The 21,811-nt window shown below is 42.1% G+C and overlaps 6 protein-coding genes across 6 annotated transcripts; 2 read left to right on the top strand and 4 right to left on the bottom strand.

Moving 5' to 3' along the window:
• Positions 1-5,158: 5,158 nt before the first annotated feature.
• danr (distal antenna-related) lies at positions 5,159-7,039 on the bottom strand. The gene has a single exon (XM_017247307.3). It carries the CDS (start codon positions 6,883-6,885, stop codon positions 5,620-5,622), a length of 1,266 nt encoding a protein of 421 aa, XP_017102796.2. The 5' UTR covers positions 6,886-7,039; the 3' UTR covers positions 5,159-5,619.
• A 1,130-nt stretch (positions 7,040-8,169) lies between these two features.
• On the bottom strand, positions 8,170-14,304 carry Bili (FERM domain-containing protein 8 Bili). Its single transcript, XM_017248377.3, has 12 exons — positions 13,978-14,304; positions 13,261-13,414; positions 12,827-13,201; positions 12,005-12,762; positions 11,771-11,937; positions 11,369-11,715; positions 11,145-11,306; positions 10,895-11,083; positions 9,640-9,769; positions 9,486-9,584; positions 9,271-9,421; positions 8,170-9,211 (listed from the first exon to the last, which is right to left on the bottom strand). The coding sequence occupies exons 3-12, from the start codon at positions 13,195-13,197 to the stop codon at positions 9,081-9,083; spliced, it is 2,505 nt and encodes an 834-aa protein (XP_017103866.2). The 5' UTR covers positions 13,198-13,201; positions 13,261-13,414; positions 13,978-14,304; the 3' UTR covers positions 8,170-9,080.
• A 146-nt stretch (positions 14,305-14,450) lies between these two features.
• Clbn (Nuclear export mediator factor NEMF homolog Clbn) lies at positions 14,451-17,966 on the bottom strand. The gene is made up of 5 exons (XM_017248407.3): positions 17,722-17,966; positions 16,924-17,659; positions 15,993-16,870; positions 14,795-15,925; positions 14,451-14,734 (listed from the first exon to the last, which is right to left on the bottom strand). Exons 1-5 carry the CDS (start codon positions 17,775-17,777, stop codon positions 14,536-14,538), a joined length of 3,000 nt encoding a protein of 999 aa, XP_017103896.2. The 5' UTR covers positions 17,778-17,966; the 3' UTR covers positions 14,451-14,535.
• A 235-nt stretch (positions 17,967-18,201) lies between these two features.
• Positions 18,202-18,489, top strand: Mocs2A (Molybdenum cofactor synthesis 2A). Its single transcript, XM_017248200.3, has one exon. The coding sequence runs from the start codon at positions 18,217-18,219 to the stop codon at positions 18,487-18,489; it is 273 nt and encodes a 90-aa protein (XP_017103689.1). The 5' UTR covers positions 18,202-18,216.
• An 8-nt stretch (positions 18,490-18,497) lies between these two features.
• Mocs2B (Molybdenum cofactor synthesis 2B) lies at positions 18,498-19,904 on the top strand. The gene is made up of 5 exons (XM_017248199.3): positions 18,498-18,628; positions 18,690-18,996; positions 19,105-19,380; positions 19,440-19,708; positions 19,763-19,904. The coding sequence occupies exons 1-5, from the start codon at positions 18,500-18,502 to the stop codon at positions 19,871-19,873; spliced, it is 1,092 nt and encodes a 363-aa protein (XP_017103688.2). The 5' UTR covers positions 18,498-18,499; the 3' UTR covers positions 19,874-19,904.
• On the bottom strand, positions 19,880-21,745 carry vig2. Its single transcript, XM_017248198.3, has 2 exons — positions 21,089-21,745; positions 19,880-20,916 (listed from the first exon to the last, which is right to left on the bottom strand). The coding sequence occupies exons 1-2, from the start codon at positions 21,552-21,554 to the stop codon at positions 20,171-20,173; spliced, it is 1,212 nt and encodes a 403-aa protein (XP_017103687.2). The 5' UTR covers positions 21,555-21,745; the 3' UTR covers positions 19,880-20,170.
• Positions 21,746-21,811: the final 66 nt, after the last annotated feature.

The following is a 21,811-nucleotide window of genomic DNA, read 5'->3' as shown; positions in this document are numbered from 1 at the left end:
CCCAGCCTCCGAAAACCGCATCTATCACAAATTTGAAACTGGCCGGGCAGGGCAGGCGGTCCGGGATCGCTCCTGGTCTAGAGTCCGGTTTGGGTCCGGTTAAGTCCGTTACGGGCCTGTCCCGTACGACAGGCCTAGCGACACGGTTGATGGTCGAGGTTGGACGGTCGACGGCCGACGGTCGACCGACCCATTTCGACCCCCCAACCCCCCGCCAAACCACACGCACTCTGAGCAATTATTAAACGAGTCTCTGGAACGTTAAATTCTGTCCACTTTGGAGGCGGACTCCTGCCATCTGCGGCCACTACTCGTGGCGGGGGTCCGGCGATGAAAAATAGAAATCGCAAGAGTTTGTTTAACAACAAGTGAAGGGGTTTGTTTTTTATGCCAACCACCCACCCACCAACCTCCAACTCTACACATACCCCTTGAATATTAGGCTTAGTGCTTACATTTAGTATGCCATATAAGCCCATGAATTTATACAAATATACGGCACATTATATACTAAACATGTCCGGTTATGTGCTCTTGAGTTACATGGATATTGTACGTTTGTAGGTGTTTTCTGTATTTTCGTTATTATAATAATGACTGTGGAAGGAATACTACAATGTCGGTCGTTAAAAAGTGCCGAAACTCATTAGATATTTCAGTTTACGGTGGACATTGGCAAAACTAACCCTTGAAATGGTTTCCGTGGGCGCTGAGATGCTTCGTGGCGTTGGGATTTGTTAGCAAATGGATTAAGGTACAGTAGGGACTAGGTTACAGAAATAGTTATAAGAAGTCTATAGTATAACTAAGGAAAACCAGAAAATTCACTTTATAAATCTTTATAAATTGGTTTCGAAAACTTACCTCCACCAGGTACCACATACCCCAATCAGTATCCTGTGAAAAGGATTCGTCCTTAGATTAGCCAAACTGGTCACTGTGTGTCATTTGTCAATTCTGCGAACCGAAAACTTTGACACTAATACCCGCCAGATAAATACCTTTCCGTAAAAACTTTATTTGCATGTCCTGCCCGTGTGCTGTGTTCTGCGTACCGTGTCCTCTGCACGGCTAACAGCGGTGACGAAGACATCAAGTCATTTGTTAAGATTAGATAAATACCCATACGGCTGCTTAATATTCATATCCGGATATCCTTCGCCGCATTCACGGGGAAGACAACCAGTTCCCGAGACGATTCTTGGACCGAAACACGGAATGCTAATTCTAAAAATATTGGATGATGTAAGGAGTGTACGGGCAACCGGTATTTTGATTAGAGTTTGGTGCCTCAACTGTCATTTAACCGGACATCGGGGCACTGGACATGAGATGAAAAGTGGAAAAAAACAGTTCCGCTTTGGGATATTAAACGTGGTTTTCTCACGAAACCCGTGTGTCCTGTAACGGAATTTTCCACCGCCTGATTTATTGACGATGGGACGAATGTTGACAGGACCCAAAGTTCTGTCCCGGCGACCTTTAATCCAGTTTTGCATTCAAGCGCAGTGATAAGTTCCGCTCTTACCACAGAGAAGAATAAGGGTTACATAAACATAGTGTCCCAACTAGGTGATTTCAATTCAAAATAAAGAGTTTGTTGATTTTTATATCCAAACACTAAATGCTTTATGAGCAGATACGAGTTTTATTCTTTTCTTGAAGAAAAACTCTAAGGTCGAGGTCATTTTTATACAGGAAATGTCTTTTCTTTTTAAAGTTAAACAGAAGAAAGTTTTATACTGGTTTTTCATTAGACATCCTTTTAATTTTAAACTGGTTTTGTTAATATTGTAAACTATATATTTTGCAAAACTATGCAGATGAAATTTAAAGGAATTCCTTCTTGAGAAATGATTTTTGATCATGTTTTTGCGGTCAGAGAAGTTGCGTGCCAGAATTTATGCAATCCGGTTTTTTTGTTTTTGAAATCAAGTAGCTATCCCCTGGAAAACAATGCAAATACCAGACCAGAGAGCCTTGTGTCTTGGGAATCCCTTGTCCCGAAACCCAAAGCCTCTTATCGCCGCACAGTCCACGTTCGATCAACGCAACTCGTGTTAATAACACGACAATTTTGACAATAAAGTGAAAACTTTATCGCGTCCTTATGACATATTCATTTGCAATGTCCTTTCTCAGGATGACATCGGTCGGGCAGGACAGTCAGTCTGATTTACACGCGCTAATCAAAAGGGATGAACACCCTTCCGGCTCTTTATTTCGTGGTTGACGAGGGAAGTCCACTCCAAGGATACTTTCACAACAAACCTTCAGGTAACAATCAAAATATTGTATTTATCATAATGACAATTAAGCTAGACAAGAGAAACTTTCAGATGCATGTACATACCTTGAATTTCAAAGATTCTTTGTTCAAATAATATTTTCTTTAAATCTTAAACTAATCAATTGCTTAAAGATTATGCAAATTTTTGGCTTGATTTTAATATTTGTTCTTTTCTAAGCCAGCTCTTGAATGAAAATGGTTAAACACAAAAAAAATATGCCTTGAACGCGAACCGGTTAGTAAAACACAACAGCAAAAAGGAGGCTGATGACAAAGTCCTGATTTGGCTTTGATGTCCGCAAGGACAAAAGAGAAACAATACGGAGCAAAGGAAAACAAACAAAAAATGAACTATTGAAACAACAACACTTTGTTTTTTTTTTCACCAAAAGACACAATAAATTGCAATTTATATCAAAAGTTGTCTTCATCATCATTTCCAAGCCAAAATAATATAGTACGAGTGACTATGAAAGCACAAAAATCATTGTTACTTGGCCAAAAAGAGATTCATGGTAATGATGGTGAGCCAAGTACATTACTGAGTAAAGCCTTTTTCTATCTAGCTAGGACTATTTATAGTATTTTAGTACTATGAGTTGCTATGACTCGTGTAATGTTTAGCACTTGAAACCCTTAATATTAGAGACCTAGGATTGCAGTCGCCTTCCTCCAAGGGATCTCCCATGCTGGAGCCCAATATTCGTGCCTGATATGGAAGCCGGATGGCGGGAACCGAGTGCTCTCCACCATTCGACTTGGTTCGCGACGTAATCTGGCGCGATCGTTTTCCATCAAAGGGTTCCTGCTCACATGCAACTAATCTGATTGTAATTGATGCATGCTAGAGAATGAGAATGAAAAAGAGCCTGAACACGCAAAATCCAGAAGGTTTCGGATGCTTCGATCTCGTAAAGGTAACTTGGTAGCCAATTATTCAAACGCGAGGATAAGAAAGCCAAATAAATTGACTTTAACCTACATGGGCTTTAGACTTCAATTCGAAATAAATGTACATATTTTTACGCTTCTTGTAAAGGCCAAGACTATAAGGCTTATTTTCTCTTTTTTTAAATAAAGGTAAAGGTATGCAAAATTTCCAAAAAATATTAATTCAAGTGAGACCCACATTAAGCTCACGCAATTCCATTGGCATTTATGAATGCCCAACCACCATTTGCCATCGGTGCGGATGTGGTATCGATATTGGCAGCTCCATATCCTTTATTTCGACGGGTAATTTCCAAGTCGTTGCGATTGTCAATCAGATGTTTTGAGAAATGTCAGTAAACAGGCTTTTGAGTTCAAAATATTTGAGATATATACCTTTTCGCTAACTTTAAGCTAAGATGATAAATAAAACTTAACCTATTCAAAAGCCTATATACCGCATCCTCAATTATTTTGGGGCACTTGTATTTGAAAGTCTCGGAATACCACACTCAGTACCGCGTTCGTTTTTCGATCTTGCGGGTTACGAGGCGACACAATATTGACAGCGACTGGATCCGTCGATATGCCCAGGGGATCGGATCGGTTTTAAGTAATTTAATCCTCGCCCAGAACCAGAATGCCACGAAGATGTCCACAAAACGCTGGACGCTGAACGCTGTACGCTGGACGCCGAACGCAGAACACATCATGCAATGCGAAAATGCGAACTGCGAAAACATGCATACAGATCACGGCTGGCAGGCTGGCAGCCTGGCTGGATGACCGGATGGTCGTCGGGATGGTTGGATGGCTGGATGGCTGGACGGCTGGATGGCTCTGGTCAGTGGTAGAGTCGACATGGATGCCTGGGAGCACTGTCAGTCGCCTAATCATCGTAATAATTCGCCTCAACTTCAGCCGATGGCAGCGGCAATGGGAAGCCAAGCGGAAATTACCAACACGCGATATTTAATTTTTCCAAAAGGCGAGCCAATAATTCGTCTTCATGCCGCTGCCACTGTCGCTTCTGATGCCGTGGTTGTGGCATTTTGTTGGTGCCATTTTTACTTTTTTTCTTCTTGTCTTTTTTTTTTTTGTCTTTTGGCCTCCGGAACGCTTTGGCAACAGACGCCACGGCAAAGGATGAGAAACTCATTAACGCATATGTGTAGCCCTTATGGCAGGACTTCAAGTCAGCATCAAAACCACACCGATCCAAGGTCCTTTGTCATGTTTCCTTGATCTTTTCCCCAACTATATTTTTCAATAACGGAATTATCAATAAAAACTATTTGAATTGTAGTAAAATTCAATAAAGATCTTAATTAAGATCTCTATCTCTCTTAGGAAGCTCGTCTGCAAGTATGCTAGTAGAAGTCGTGGGAAAAACTGGCCCAAACCATTTCTGCGGTTTCTCTTTCTGGGGTTTCAGTTACCAAGAAAGGAGACGAATAACATGAGGTCTATGGATAATTTTGTATACTGTGAAGTATTAATACTGGGTTAATAAATTTGTGTACATAAATTGGTATACTTGATAAGATCCTTTAATTTAAAGGACTTTTCGCATACTTATAATCGCAACGCTTAGAGAATTCTGGACAGGTAAAAAAAAACCGAAATTTTATACATAATGGTATTATTATTACTATTTGCTATTAATTTTCTAAAATTCCATAAATTGGAAAGGTGTTAAAATTAGGCTTTCTAATTCTAATCCAAAAATTACAGGATATATTTCTTAAAATGTTTTCTAATATAAATCAACTTTATTTATCTATCCCATAATGATAAGCTCTGTTTACCTTTTAATCACTGGATATCTATTATGTCCTATTAATTACATTTATATTAAGCCCCCAAAACATCTAAAAAAATATTTTTAAACCCACGTATTGCTGAAAATCTTAGCTGAAAAATAAAAACCCATTTAAATTTCCTCAGAGATAAAAACATGAATGTTTATTTTGTTTTTGTCTTGTTAATAAATATTTATTCGTTTCATTAGTAATTAGTTTATATGCTTATTAAGAGTTACGGAGATTACAGCAATAAGAAAACAAATCGATCGGAATGGCTTACGAACGCGCCAAATAATTAAGCTACTTAACACAATTAGTATTTGTTATTATACGTGTAGATGAATTGAATTTGGTTTTCAAACGAGTTCTTGTCGAAGTCACACAGTCAAAGTCGATATCTCTAGTTAATACTAGCTAGTATGCAGATCCATTAATACCTGTTGCATTGATATTAATACGTTAATTGATAAATACAAATAGCATTTGTATGGCAAAATGATCTCTCGTTTATAATTACTAAAGTGGCTATTAACAATTAAAAAATGGAGGTATTTACACAATTCATGATCTAAGAACTAGGACTCTACCGGGGCTCTACTGCTCGGCATCGCTCGACCCGCTGCTCTTGGCCGGGCTGTGGGATCTGCTGGAGGAGGCCTTGGAGGCGCAAGACCGGACAGACAGGTCCTCCGGCTCGCTGTCGCAGTAGCTCTCGTTGGATGCCTCGCTGTGGGCCAGCGGGCTGAGCCGCTTGAGGAGCCCCTCGTGGAATGGATATGTCTCCGTTTCGTGTTCGGTCGGGTTAGGGGGATTGGCTCCCGTCTGGTTGGGATTGAAACTTGGTCCGTTGCCTCCGCCTGGCTGCATGGATGCTGCCGCTGCTGCGAAGGCCAGAAAATTCAAGCTGGCATTGAACAGTTTGCACCAGTCCAGGAGGGCAGCTCCCTGTTGGTCGCCACCCATCTCAGCGGGTGGGCTGGAGCCGTTGGGGACTGCCGATGCTGGTGGTGCTATCACAGGCGCTAGATCCGCGGGAGGATTGGGGAACGGAGCTGGCAGTAGGGGCACTGTTGTGGTGTCCGGGAACACGGGAGTCTTGATCAGATCAGCGCTGTTGCTCTCCAGTGCGTTATTGTTCTTGTCGTTCACTTGCTCCGGACCGGACTGCTTGGCCGGATCCTTGGCCCAATTTTTAACACTCAACAGGGGATAACTACTGTTTTTGCCGAAATCCTCCGGGATTGTGGCGGGCGGAGGAGAATCAACCAGTTTGTTGTCTTCTTCTGGGATTTTGGTGGCATCAACGGATAGACCATCGACTGTGGGGGGAGGAGGCGGTGTCAGCTTAGAGTTCAGCAGGGCCAGAAGGTTGAGCTGGTGCAGCATGTTGTTGGAGTAGTCCATCACCCCGACTCCGTTGGGCTGGACGCCGTTCTTTTTCACAAATTCCACTAGGCTCAGCTTCTCCAGGAGCGAGTCTCCCGGTACCGGATAGTCCGTTGGGGAATAGGGTAGTCCTCCGAAGCCCAATTCCTCGTAGTTTGGTGGGAGGGCCACGAATTTCGGCGGCAACTGGAGTTGCAACTCGAACTTGGCCCGCTTCTCGGGCGGTGTGTCCAGTCCCAGGTGGTGATCCGGACCCAGTTGGCGGCACATGAAGCGCAGCTTCTGCTCGTTCTTGCACCACCCACGCAGCGTGGACTCCGGCACACCGATGTCCCGCGACACACTGGCCTTTGTCTCGCCGTTGTGAATGCGCTGGATGGCGCGCACCTTATCGTTGGGCGTCAGATTCCTCAGGGGTCGTTTGCCCCGCGTGCTCATCCGGATGTTCATGTGCTGGTAGGCGGAAATATCCATGGCTAAGTAACGGTATCGGGTGACGGTTAATTCGAGGCGCGGATTTTGACGATTTGGCGGTTCAGCGGGTTCTCGACTTTGCCGTACGAGCGGTGTTCAGTGTTCACTCCTCGAACTCGCAAAAGGATGTGATTCTGAGTCCGATTTCGCGGATAGCGGGCAGCGAACAGCGAACTGCGAAGTGCGAACAGCGAATCTCCGAGATGAGCCGAGGTATCTGCGGCGAAGAGAAAGCTACATATCTCTGGCCAATGGACGGCAGGCTCTCTCGGCCCAGCTCTCTCCGATAACCACCACCAGTGCAACAACTTGTTACTCATGTCCCGTTCTGGGACTCTCTTTGCGGGCCAAAAGGATTCGCCGCGCTCTGCGGGACAGCGCTCTCTTAGCCCGCAGAGAGCTCTACTTTTCGGCCTGCCTTCTTCGCGTCCTTCTTCGCGGCCAGATGGGTTGGATGCACATTTCCAAATTGTCCCGGGTAGGCCTACTGCGGCGCGTGCATGTGTGCGTGTTTGTGCCCATATGTACACATATAGGTGGCTCAAAAACTGGTTATTTACCTCCCATCAACAATTGCGATTGTGTTTGTCCAACCTCTTGGCATGTGCGTGAGCGAATCTGATACGGATGTGGACTTGGTTGCACTTTTGAGTCGCGAATATTTATGGAATAGCACGAATAACTCCCGCATTCGATCTAATTTTGCAATTGGCCTGCTTTCGGTGAAGTATCGGCTAATTAATTCGGAGATCTTTCAGATTCTGAAATTTTTTTTTAAGTACTCCCTCCTTATAGACCCCAGTATGCTCCTAGGAAACTATCCGGAAAGATGACACCTCTCCAGGACCTTCGTTTTCCTTAATAATTTTCCATTGCCTACTTTTGAGGCGCACTATTTATTAGATAAATGCCATTCACAATTCAAAATATGTCAGCTTTCATTACCCAGAATACTCAAAAAACATCTCATTGCTTAAAGGTTTTCCAATAAAAATCATTTTCTTTGTAATTTGGTTTTTAAATTTTTTTATTGTGTTATTAAAAGACACATTTTAGAAAGTAAGTAGCCTTTAGTATTATGTTTGATTTACACATATTTAAATAAATCGTCTATCAACTATAATTTTTTAGATTACACCTACTTGTATTGATTAATTTTCGTGTGTCTGCATATTAGAACTATATTAAGATTATATAATATTAAACATTTTCATTATTATTCTTTTTCGTTTTTGTTTTGAAAAATATTTTGCAACAAACAAACATTATGGTAAATAAAACCACTATTGGAAACATAAAATAATTTAAAAATACATCAAAAGTATTGCAAGCGGTTCATAATGCAATCTTTGATATTAAGGCATTGCGGATTAAATAAATAAATATATCCATTAAAATGGGGGAAGTTTTATTCATAATGTTATAAATGAAAAGAATTAAAAACAATAAAGTGCTGTTTGAACTTGAAATTATATTATCGTAAACTCCTAATTACTTTCTGTATAAACATGAGGAAACGGTATTTATTTTAAGTTTCAATTTATACATACATACAAATTTAAATATATACATAACCTATGTTGGCAGTACGCCCTTAATTTTGTACATATAATTTTTTTTTTCATTATGTACATAATTTGTTTCAGTCGAAGGCTTAGTAAACTAATTCTGAACGCATACGTCAAATGCACATACCCATATACTTTTTGTCAATATTTCTTATTTTATGCTACATGCCTTACCTTAGAGGTAAATAAAAACGGATAACTTTTCGGGGACATTAACTTGTAAATTCTTGTTTAATTATAAATGTAAACAATTATAGTATTACTAAAACCCTACACTGCATCTGTCAGAACTCAAACGGCCCAGACCAAATAAATTGATCTTGATCAAGGAATCAAAAAATTGGTGCGGAATTATTTTCTTGGATCTATAGATCTTGACAAGTGTTTACAAACTATAAGCAATGTCAATGTTTATGTTTTTGTATTATCAACATATTTTTCACAGATAAATTATTTAAAATTCATTATGCAGGTGATCGTTAATATGTAGATTCCGTTTGCTAAAAATGTACTCGTGATTATACATACGTATTTATATATGAGAATTTATCAACAATCATGAATATATGCATGAACTTTTATTTAACACCCCTTAACTTAAATTTAGTTTATTATTAGTAACAAATGTTAATAGCTTATAGATAATGATCCCATTTGCCCAATGCACCGACCTCCCTCCTCGTCAAAGGTCGCCAAAGTCAATCGTGACAATTTATTGCATAGAACCCCATTTCCATTATTTTGAATTGGATTTGGCTCTGAAAAAGTTTCAAAAGTTAAAAATGAGTGTTTAATAAATATTTAAAATATTTCTTACCATCATGAAAAGGTTCTGCTGTATTTCCCTCTTGTTTTTTATTCCGTATTTGATCCGTAAAATGTGATATAAGTGCGTCTATCATAGCAGCTTGCTTAGAAAATATTTGCATTAGCTTCGAAACTTGTATTCCATTCTCGACAACATCGAACTGTAAAATAAATAACATTTTTACTCAAAGCCTTGGGTCAGTCTGAGGCTGATCCTTTATATACCTGCAGAAATATACAAGTCAGGCATTCGGGATCATCACTTGCACTTGGTTTTGCATAATCCCAAGATAAATCCTCGTACCTCAACCCCAGCAATAGAGTCTGTGCAAAAACAGTTTTTAAACACTATAAAATAATTATTTATATTAATACTTACGCATTCATATGGGTCTATGATAAACACTCCCCTTTCGTTAACAGCTATTAAAACCTCCATATCCTTTTGGTTGACCAAAGCCATTATTCCTCTAACTGGTTGCTCTATTTGTCCATGGAAATAAGCGGCTCTGTGGGTTACAAATTATAATTTTATTATGATTTTTATAGAAAAACCACAAAAAAATCCACAAATCATTTAAGGTACTCCGCTCAAGAATCGGATATGTTTTGGCAGAGATATAGCCTTCGACGTGGGCCATATTGTCGGTCCCATGCATTTTTGCACTTTTAAAGGGAACCCCCACAAAATTTGACAAAAAATCTAAAAAATATTTTGTTTCTGGATTTTGATGCAGATCTATGGAGAATCGACCCACAAATCATTTAAGGTACTCCGCTCAAGAATCGGATTTGTTCTGGCAGAGATATAGCCTTCGACGTGGGCCATATTGTCGGTCCCATGCATTTTTGCACTTTTGGAGGAGACCCCCACAAAATTTGACAAAAAATCTAAAAAATATTTTGTTCCTGGATTTTGATGCAGATCTATGGAGAATCGACCCACAAATCATTTAAGGTACTCCGCTCAAGAATCGGATTTGTTTTGGCAGAGATATAGCCTTCGACGTGGGCCATATTGTCGGTCCAATGCATTTTTGCACTTTTGGAGGAGACCCCCACAAAATTCGACAAAAAATCTAAAAAATATTTTGTTCCTGGATTTTGATGCAGATCTATGGAGAATCGACCCACAAATCATTTAAGGTACTCCGCTCAAGAATCGGATTTGTTTTGGCAGAGATATAGCCTTCGACGTGGGCCATATTGTCGGTCCAATGCATTTTTGCACTTTTGAAGGGGACCCCCACAAAATTTGACAAAAAATCTAAAAAATATTTTGTTCCTGGATTTTGATGCAGATCTATGGAGAATCGACCCACAAATCATTTAAGGTACTCCGCTCAAGAATCGGATTTGTTCTGGCAGAGATATAGCCTTCGACGTGGGCCATATTGTCGGTCCCATACATTTTTGCACTTTTGAAGGGGATCCCCCACAAAATTTGAAAAAAAAATTTAAAAAATTGTGTGTCGTTAGATTTTCATGCAGATCTATGGAGAATAAACCCGCCAATCATTTAAGGTACTCCGCTTAAAAAACGGAGTTGTTTTACCCAACAAAATATAGCCTATATATAGAATTCTATATATAGAATAGGGCAAAAAGCCTACAATTAATAATAATTTTCTTACCCATAAAACGGCAGTGCCCAGCAAAACTCCAGATATTTCCGCATAAGTTTCCTGGTTGTTGCTGTCTGGGGAACCCGTTTAAACTGCTCCAATAGCTTGACCTCTGCCGAATTCTTCTGGCTTATTGGCAGCCACAGCCAAGTGGAGCTTTTGGCGACATGCGGTGGCAAAAAACGTGCTTGGTTCTCCCTGTATTTGAACAGATTCAGATTCAGTTTTTGATTAATTAAATACTTTTTAAAGAATTTACCGAAAAAACCCTATTGTATGAGTGTGGGAGTTGTAGGGCCCGAGTTCTATTCTAGCTTGGATGCCGCCCAACATGAGAGAATGCACTGGCTCCATGATGTACCTTCCAGTCAGAACATTATTCCTAGCCTCCTCATAGAGAAGCTCTAAAATCCGATGATCCCTAAAAGAATGTTTTATATTGTTTATTTTTCCAAGATTTCAAAATGGAAAAAAACTAGTTACTTGATTTTTTCTTCGTCGCGTTTCGAGAAGAAAACATTTCGTTTCAAGACAATCATAGGTTCATCAAACTTTCGATCACTGGGGCTACTATTGCTGAACTTCTGAAGCAGATTGGGCCACGCTACTCGAACTATATAAGGGCAGTGGTGGGCCTTCAACTGCATCTCCAGCAGCGCACTTGTCATCCACAAGCCGAACACGCTTTGGGCTAAAAGTTTATTGGAGATTCCCAGCTCCTCGCATCCCAAAGCTGCCGCAAGCATGACCTGGGATGGGCACTGGGCAGTACCCTCGATCTCCATATGTACTGCCACACGGGACATAAGATATACGCAAGTGGGAATTACCTAAATAGAGATATTATTAATATTTATATTCAAATACATAAATGTGTCTTTTTACGTTTTGAAGAGCACGAGATAGATTGGAAGCAGCTTTGCCGGTATTTGTAAAATTGGAAGTTGAGCTTGTGGCCATCACACGTTTCTGGATTGCAGGATTGGATTGGGAATCGTTGCTGGTGCTGCATTTGTGGTGAGCCGGCATAAATGAGGAGTTGCCAATCACACCTAAAGGAGGAAAGGAGGAAATCCAAGATAATTAAGAGCCAAATTCTTCTAGAAGTAAGACCCTTACCCGAAGGACTTCTGAGATCCGAGAGAGGGCAAAGAGCATTGGCGTTGTTTATCATGTTGCTGCCCATATCACCGATTCCGCCCAGACACGGAGCATTTGCCGAGGCCGCCATGGCGGAAGACACCTGTGCCGGAGAGAGGCAATCACCTTCGTTCTGTCCCGTGCTCACCACACTGGAGACGCTAGCCGAGGAGGCGAAGGTACTGCCCACCGCGGTCTGGATTTGGGCGGTGGTCACCACCCGATGAACGGTGTACATGATCGGCGGCACAGGCACGTTGACGGAAGCCAGTGAAACGGGAGCTTGTTGCTCACAGGCGATCATGGAGCTATTCTGGTGCGTCTGTGTGGCAGCCACGCGACCTGTGCCCCCGGCGCTGGGAAACATGGCACAGTTGTCGAAGGCATCTGGCGGATCGGGGACCGAGGACGCCAATTGCGGCAACTGATGGATTGATTCAGGGTGGCCCAACTGGTGGTTATGCTGGAGAGACTGTTGGATGTGGAGAAAGTTGGCGTGCTGTTGCTGCTGAAGTTGCTGGCTTTGTTGATGTTGCTGATGGTGTTGGTGGTGCTGGTGTTGCTGGTGCTGCTGATGGGATTGTTGTTGTTGTTGCTGTTGGTGGTGCTGCTGCTGAAGCTGCTGCTGTTGCGGTTGGTGTGCCTGGAGTTGTGGAATAGCTGCTGCCGCATTGGCATTGGCTAAGTAGTAATTATCGCGGCACTTGACATCCGTGGTATTGTAATATAAATGCGATCTATAAAAAAAAATTATTAATATTGAGTAATTACCATAAAAGTCCTTTAAATGGTTTTACTCACTCATAGTCCTGAGTAGATAGCTTTTTTCGATTATATTGCAAAGTTCCCAGTGGAACAGTCATTATATTGATATAGTTCCCTGCATTGGCAGTAGTATTCTTGCTGCATTGGCCACTGTTGCTGCAGATGGATCCTCCATAAGGACTTCCCATCCCATTGTCATTTCCACTGAGCGATTTGTTGTTCCCGTTCCCGCGGGGCACCAAGTCCTTGGAATTGTATCCCGACTGCTGTTGACTGGAGCTGCATGTCACATATTCCTGCCCGGCATTCATCCCATAGTTGATTTTGTTGGACGAATGTTGTGGAATTGACGAAGCAGAGGAAGTCTGCTGCATAGCACCCCGGCAGTAATAATGATTTGGCTCCATTTTGCTGTGAAATTATTAGCTCTATATAAAGTAAGCTATTAAACAAAGTATAAAACTTTTTACCTCTATTATTTTTTCATCTTAGAAGTCCTATCAACAGAGTAGCTTAGTCAGCAAAGATAATGTTTTGATAGGTAATTGAGCAATCCTGATAACCCTCATTTTATTTGGCAAGCTTTAGTTAAGCTGACAAATTATTTTTGGGGTTTTTACATTTCTGAAAAGAAAATATTTCTTTTACAAATTAATACTAGGGGTAAGCTAGGCCTTTCCTAACATATTTTGTTCAACATATTTTTGCTCTTTTCGAATGTTGTGAATATTCATCGGGTTGTGTTGGGGTATTTTTCCGAGCAGGTGCATGAAAGGTATACATACATGTACGAATATACATACACGAACATCTGTAGGTACAAATTAAGTTTTGATCCCATACACGAAGTCCTTTAAAATTTGGCATGCAATTTTGTTGGCCATATGCATAACTTTTATTTTATAATTGAAGGCACGAAAACTTTAAATGTTAATTTTTCCTCACATGGCCGAAAAAGCAGAACACCGTCTTCAATCAATACAGGCTTTCATATGTATGCATACACACGCACACACATCCACATCCTTCTAACTGGGTGGGACTTTGAAGGCCATAGTTTTTCACCGAACAAACGCCTCTTCAATTTTCACATATTTTCTTTCTATTTTCACGCTAGCCTTTTTGGGCTACGAAAACACTGGCATTTATAAAATCTATCTACAAATCCGTAGAAAACTCTTACGCACATAAATGGATCACTTTGCAAAAGGATATTACACAAATTTCCTTCGAAAGATACATTTTCCGTTGTATTGTCTTTTGTTGCTGGGGGAGCTCCGTGATGGGGAAGCTTCGTTCTAGATTTCTTTTCAGTCGGCCATTGTGGGAGTTAGTTTTCCATTTTTCTTTTTAATCACCACCAAGGCGGATGCGGATTTGCTTTAAACTAATTTCATGTATCGAACAATGACGAGAACTTTGCGAACTTTTTAGTACAAAATGCCAAAACAGGCAACTTAGCACCAAAATATCTACTTATACAACACCACTTCCCAACAGCCAACCGAAGTAAACAAACACATGCAAACTCGGTTCCCATATGAAGCGCATGCGCGCAAATCTGTGTTTCAAATTTTCCTGACTATCGATAACTGCAGGACTCTACCGTTATCAAAATCAATATTACCGCCATTTGTGTACATTTCAAATAAATACTGAGTAAGCTTTACTATCCATTTATTAAAGCAATTTTTAAAAGCATTTAAAATACTTTCAATTTTCATATAAGGTTTAACATTTACATCTTATTTGTGATACTTTTGAAGTTGCGGTGCCGATAATTTAACTTTTCCAGGGATATTTCTAGCGAGCGACTCTTCCTTTATACTTTTCAGTAAGTCCTTCTCTCGAGTGTTGCAGCCTTTTTCCTTGGCGAATATATTGAGAGCTAGTTTGGCAGCCTTTCCTCGCTTTCCAGTTCCTGGAGTAAGCTTTACTTTGAATCTGAAAATATTATGGATTATGTCAACATGAAATACTAATAAACTCATACAATCATCATACTTATAGTTCTGCAGAGCCTGATACGGAGCCACTACTGGAATTGCAAATAGTAACTCATCGCCCTCGGCCGGCTGCCCTGTAAGACTATTGAGAATATCCACATCCCCGCCAGCAGGTGCATCATCAGCATCCTCCAATTCAATTGGATTTTTGGGTGGTGCATTTTTATGTTGCTTCGGTTCCTCTTTTTGGATGACGCTCTTTTCCACTACTTTCTCAGTACTGGGCTGCGCCTTTTCTTTGCCCGACGACTTAAGTATCATCATGCGAATTTCCCTTTCCTCATCGTCTTGGTCCTTATATTTCTGTTTTATTTTCTTTAGTTTTCCCTTCTGACCTCTCTTGATCTGCGATGGATTCTTCGGCTCTGATTCGATAGCTGCCACTTCCGCTGCTTTAGCTTCCTGCTTGGCAGCTCTCGCCTTTTCTTCTTTGCTCTTTTTAGCACTAACTTGCTTTTTGCGGCTTGGAACTGACGTAATGATTGTGGTTTCCTCTTCGGCAGGCTTATTTTTCAATAATTTTTCTAGCACATTGCCGTTGTCCACATTCTCATTTTGGTCCTCGTTGACAGAATTGGATTTGACTGTTATCCGACCAGTGTCGTGTTCAATCTTCACCTCGGTATTGGGAAAGGCAGTTATATCCGTATTAGAACTTGGCTCCGAAACATTTTCGACGGGAGTGGCATCTGAATCGTCACTATGCTCGGATAAAAGATCGTTTGCTACTTCAGTTTCCTTAAAGTCAGGTTCGCTTGGCTCATCATCTATGCTGCGCACTTTACGCTCACCCAAATGGCGAGCTATGAAGCTGTCCTCCAACTTAAACAGCAGACTGAGACCCATGATAAGATGGCAGGACGGTAGGAAGTTCTTTTTTCCTCTGATCATAAAGCTACCAGTGGCCAAATACTCGCCAGTTGGTGCTGTTTTGCTGACCTGCTCGCTTGTCACCCAATAGGAATTGGTAACTACTTTTGCATCCCAAGCTACACTGTACGAGATGGCCATAGAACCGGCTTCCAATAAAGTTTTTGGTGGTATTTCTTCTCCTGTAGGATTCCGTATAATAACACTTGAGGCACCCTGTATTTCAGCGTGAACATAGATGTCTTTGGGCCGCATATATCTAAAATAATCGGAGAATTTAGTAATGTTTCCAACTTGATTTCTTAAAGTAGAAATAAAGCATTTACCTTTTTACAATAAGTTCGTTTTGCTGCGCATCTCGTCCTCCAATGACCAAATAGTTTTCTGAGCTTATAAACCAATAAAACTTTTCAAACCAGAAGACCTTCCTTGCTTTGACTATATTCGATATAGTTCTCACTTCTTTAAGCGTTTGCTGCGTCTTACGCTCTGCAGATTTCAGAGCTTTTTGTGAAGCATCCACAGTCTTCTTTTCCTTTTGCGCTGCCGAACGTTTAAGATCATAGTACCGGCGAGCATTGGCCCACGCTGACAAAGCCAAGTCTACATCCACCACAGTTGCCTCTGGAGTTTCCAGTTCATCGTCTTCATTGTCCCCATAGGGATCGCTCAAAATAAGCGATATGTGATTAGTTTCCAGTTTTAACTGCTTTATGGAGCTTGCTACAGAATCGCCATTGGCCTGAGCCTCCTTGACCAACTCATGGATGTCGGGCCAGGACAACTGACTGGCGATGGCGGACTGAACAGCGCGTATGGCATTATCCACAAGACTTTGATTGGACGTGATTAACTCGGCCTTCTTTCGATCCACGTCCTGGACCTTTGTAAGCTCTTCGAGTCGCTTGGCGTGATCATTTTTAACGTTAGAAAGCTTTTTCAACGCCTCACGTTCCTGTTGCAGCGTTTTCATGTCGATCTTCTGTGATTCTTGCGTGGAGTAAAACTCATCTACCGCCTCCATAAAGGATTCAAAGGTGGCACACTCAAATTCTTTGAATTGGACGAACTGGTATGGATGAAATTCAATGTTTCTGAAGAAAAATTCCACCTTTCCATTCTCGGCTGGTTTTTCTTCCTTAACTTGGACTATGTAGCCTTTTGTCTGTCCACTAGTTCCCTCAGTAAGAAGATCTTCAGCACTCTAGGTAATGAAATGTTAGATGCTTTAAGATATTTTTGTAATAAAAACCATACCTTTACTGCTTTTTTAAGAAGTGGAAGATCATTAACCATATCAAACGGCTTCTGTTCAACTTTAGCTTGTTGATTTCGTCCCTTCTTCTGTTTTTTACCGCCTTTCTCTGGCTTTTCCTCTGACTCCTGAGCATCTTCAGCATTCTTCGCTTTTTCTATGATACGATTATCCAAGCCCTGCTGGAGGAGTACATGCTCGATCACAGAGGGACCACAATCCAAGTTGGGCATCAGGATTTGTCGTAAGTTATCGCCATTTTTGGCGTTCTCCAGTAGCTGCTCCAAGGCCTCTGCCTTCAATCCTTCCGACGACTGCTTTGCCCGTTCCACCGGATATTTCTCACGCATAGCGAACCGCAGATTCTCACCCTCAGTGTGAGGACGCAGAATATACAGAGTGGTCAATTCGCTGTCCGTTAAAACAAGGTTTCCCCGATCATACAACTCCAAAATAACATGGTAGGCGGCATCGCCGGTACCAAACTGAAAATCAACTATACGATCGGCACCCAATTGTTGAATCTTCTCCAGGCGCTTGTTTTTCAGATGCTTCCTCAGCTTCATGCTGAATCCCGAGGGGGCTACATTTTTGGGCCATTCAAATCTGGTGGTGTGGAACCGAGTTCCGGATTCAATCAGTAGAGTCACCTTCTCAACTGCTCCGGTTCCTTGCATCCGGAAGAGATACGTCTTGTTATCCACGTCATAGATCTGATTCACGCGCCAGCCTACCAACCTAAAATGGGAAAAATAATTTACTATTAAGATAGTCTCTCCAAACTAGAGGGTTTAACGTACTTTTGCAGTTCGGCGACTCCGCAAATTATATCATAAGTATTGAAACGTGTCTTCATGGCTCCAGCATGGAATTCAAAGTTGTCAACAAGGTAGATGTGTTTGTTGATTTTTCGATTACAAAATCCTTATCAATTAATGTTTGACAGATTTGTGGTGAAATTCGACATGCGAAAAATCCAGATCAAGAACAACAAAAAATGAAAACAAAATTTATTCTTGTAGCGAAATATTTATATCGGAAATATTAGAGATGTGAAACCACTACGCATTATCGATAAATTTTCGGAAGCAATGAAGGGACTAACATGTCTATGAAATTTTTTTCTTTTATTTAACCAAATCGATGTAGATGCCACAAATGAGTTTGAAAAGCTATCAACATAAAATAAAGTCAAAAATCATTAATGAATAAATATCTTTAAGTACCTCGATATTAATCGATATATCAGTAGGTATATAAAGGGCCATCCCATCTCTATGCGAGTATTTGTAAATATGAGTGCGGATGGACCTGTTGTCAATGTACATGTGCTGTTCTTTGCCAAGTCCCGCGAGTTAGCCCAAACCCCCCGATCCAATGTGGATTTGCCTTCCCAGATCGTAGCCTCAGATCTTTTGGACCAACTGGTTACCAGATTCGACTTGGCTTCCATTAAAGACAACTTGATTTTGGCCCACAACGAATCGTACATCGAGAATCTGAGTGATAAGATTCTGTTCAGGGAAGGCGACGAACTGGCTGTTATTCCGCCCTTAAGTGGAGGATAGGTATTTCACCATGGATCACGTGAAGCTGGTCGACGATCCCATTGACATATCCCATATCCATGAGTTGCTGTTGGACGATGGCTGCGGGGCATCTTCGGTCTTTGTGGGCACCACACGCGATAATTTTCAGGGCAAGAAGGTGGGAATTGCTATCTAAACTATGGAATCTATTGATTGATTTTATTCTATCGCCCTTACAGGTGGTCTCGTTGGCTTACGAGGCCTACGATAACATGGCCATCAAGGAAATGAACAAAATCTGCTCCGATCTACGCAGCAAATGGCCCGAATTGAAGCACATAGTCATTCATCATAGATTAGGAACTGTGCCCGTTAGGGAGGCCAGTGTAGTCATAGCAGCTTCGTCCCCACATCGCTCAGAAGCACTGGAGTCGGTGTCGTTCGCCATAGACCAGCTAAAAACTCGTGTACCCATATGGAAAAAGGAAATATACGAAGGGGATCACAAAGCCGAATGGAAGGAGAACAAGGAATCCATCAGGACCAGTAAGCAACAGTAGTTAGTTTTTGAAACACCACCATGACATGTATTCTTTTGATTTTGTATATTTGAAAATACACTTGTAAATGAAACGTTTAATTAATGCCTTTCAGAAAAGTCTTTAAGTGGTTTCAACTACTCGGCGTGCCCTTGTAGGGTCGAGGAATCGCATGACGTCCCACAGAAATTAGTGCAAATTAGAGTTAATGATGCCGAGTTAAGCAAGCGCTTAGAATGCTTTGTTAACAGAAAACGTGCTGAAATTAACTCCCAAAATATAATTGACTTTAAGCACTCGCCCGGTGACTCAGTCCCAGAGTCGAGCGACTCCTGTGCCCGAACTCAAAGCACTGTAATAAAGCAGGAAAAATCAAATTGCCATATAAAAGGTGGGTTATTATATTACCATTTATTTATCTTAGCTTATTGTGTAAACTATTTATCACAGTTCGGCGGGTAAACAATCGCAGCTATTCGCAGCAAACGGAGCTGCGACCCAACTATGAACTTGAACTTAATAGGCTAATGGGATCGCGTGATGGTCAGAACGACCCATCCGACAAGACGAGAAAATCTCTATATGATTCTCGTTTGCTAACAATTGAATCGTACATGGGTTTGCCACCAAACAGCGAAGAAAACATCTTCAGTCGCATTAAAATGTTAGAGGACAGAATTCTTATGCTGGAGTCTATTTCTCCAGAATACAAGCACTTTGTAAGTTATGATCTTAAATATTTATTTCTCAATTAACATGGGTTTTCTTTCAAGACCAACAGCGAACCGTCATCTCTGGAACCACCGGCTCCGAAAAAGATTCGAAAAAAATCCTATTCAACGCAAGAATTGGGCATGTTGATAGAAAAAATAAGAAATGAATAAAACAAATTATAATTTAAACCAATGAGCTGTCCCTTGGTTTTAAATGATTTAAATTTATTTCAACATTTCAACTATTTGTAATAGTTATATTAAATGCATATAGGATGAGTGAAAAAATTCAAAAATTTTTGTTTAAAACTAAGGAATTATGGGGTAAGAGTGGATTTGTTTGTTGGTTTTGTTGGTTCTTTAATCGGTCGTCAAGCTTCATGGATAACGGCCGAAATTCTTGTGGTTATTCGTTAACCGCAGCTGCTTACTATTACTAATACGTGAAATCATTTATTGTCCTCGCCCCTAAGAGAGAGTCGGGAACTGAGCTTCGTCGTCAACTTTAAGAGGCTTGGGACCGTTGCGGCGCTTGTCTCCGGCTCGGTTGTTGTCCTGTCGTTCGTATCCGTTGCTGTTGTTGAATCGCTGGCCGCGGGGTCCGTCAGCACCACGGAAGCCGCCCTCTCCGCGAGGTCCATCGCCACGGAAGCCGCCCTCTCCGCGAGGTCCATCACCACGGAATCCGCCCTCTCCGCGCGGTCCATCGTTACGGAAACCACCCTCACCGCGGGGTCCCTCTCCACGGAATCCCTCGCCACGAGGTCCGCCCGGGCGCGGGCCCTTGCGGAAGCCACCAGCCTTGCGTCCGTCATTGAAGTTGAATTGAATGTCGACGATGCGCTGAAGGCGACCCACACGCTGCGGATACAGAGACGGATCATACTCCAACTCATCCTCGCTGTTGTTCTCCTTCTTCTTGCTCAGCACAACCATCTTCTTCCACTCGGCGTTGTCGACGCCCTCACCGGCCTTGCGCAAGTTGTAGTTTGGCTTGGCGCGCTGGTCCCGCAGAGCCTTCCACTCGTCAAGAGTCATCTGCTTGGACTCGTCCTCCTCTGCAGCGATGGCCGCCTCTGCCGATACCTCATTGACCGAGTCGTCTTTTTCCGCCTGCGGGGCCGACTCCCCAGTCTTCAGATCCTCGATGTCCTGCTTCGGGGATCCCCAGTTGTGGGCACCGCCGCCATCACGCTTGTCAATGGCCTTAACGCCTGTAAAATGTAAATTAAATATTTTAATGTCAGAAATGTCGGTGTAAAAAAAGGATTGACTTTTTGCTTCGTCATGGCGGTCAAGATAAGACCGAAGACCTAACATGTAATCTTGTTGCCAAGTGTCTTTTTTTTTAACAGATTCTTGAAAGAAATCATTTTGATAACTCACCGGTTTTATCGGATCCCGACTGGCGGTCAAACTCTCGCTTTCCGAACTTCTCGCCGCGCTCGCCGCCGCGGAAGCGTGGTGGTCCCCGATTATCACGATTGTTGAACTGCCGCTGGGGCAGCTCGTTGCCGAACTCAGAGTTACCGGCATGGTTGTTCTCCCTGTTGCCGAAGCGCGTGTTGTTGCGAACTTGTCCCGGGTGGGCGCCGTTGGTCACCTGGTTCTTGACGCCGGCATTCACAGGCTTGTTGCCCTTCACCGGGCTCTTGCCCTGGACAACCGCGTTGGGCGCCTTTTTGGGAGCCACCGGCTTGTTCTCCTTCTCCTGCTTGCTCTTAGGCGCCTTGGGAGCCTCCTGCTTCTTAGCCGGCACCGCAATGGCGGCCACCTTCACCTGCGACGCAACTGCATCCTCGTCGTCCATGAACAACAGTTCGTAGCGGTTGTTTCCTGAATTGTCCATCATGTAAAAATTCTATAAACTACGAGGGCGGGTTACTTTTTTTATTAATAATTCGACTTGATATTCGTTGCAATCGCCAGTCGGCTTAATGGCACATGGCAAGCTAGGTACTCGACGGTCGGTTTAAATTGCAAAAAAAAATGCGGAGAAAAAACACCTTGCCGGAAACGAAATCTGAAAAGGGAAAGTGTGGCCGTTGGCGCGCTGGTTGATGAAACCCGATAATTCTATGTTTTTTGGATGCTGTTATCGAAGGTTTT

The sequence above is a fragment of the Drosophila bipectinata genome, chromosome 3R, assembly GCF_030179905.1.
Source record: "Drosophila bipectinata strain 14024-0381.07 chromosome 3R, DbipHiC1v2, whole genome shotgun sequence".
Taxonomy (NCBI): domain Eukaryota; kingdom Metazoa; phylum Arthropoda; class Insecta; order Diptera; family Drosophilidae; genus Drosophila; species Drosophila bipectinata.
This window is presented reverse-complemented; position numbering and strand designations above follow the sequence as displayed.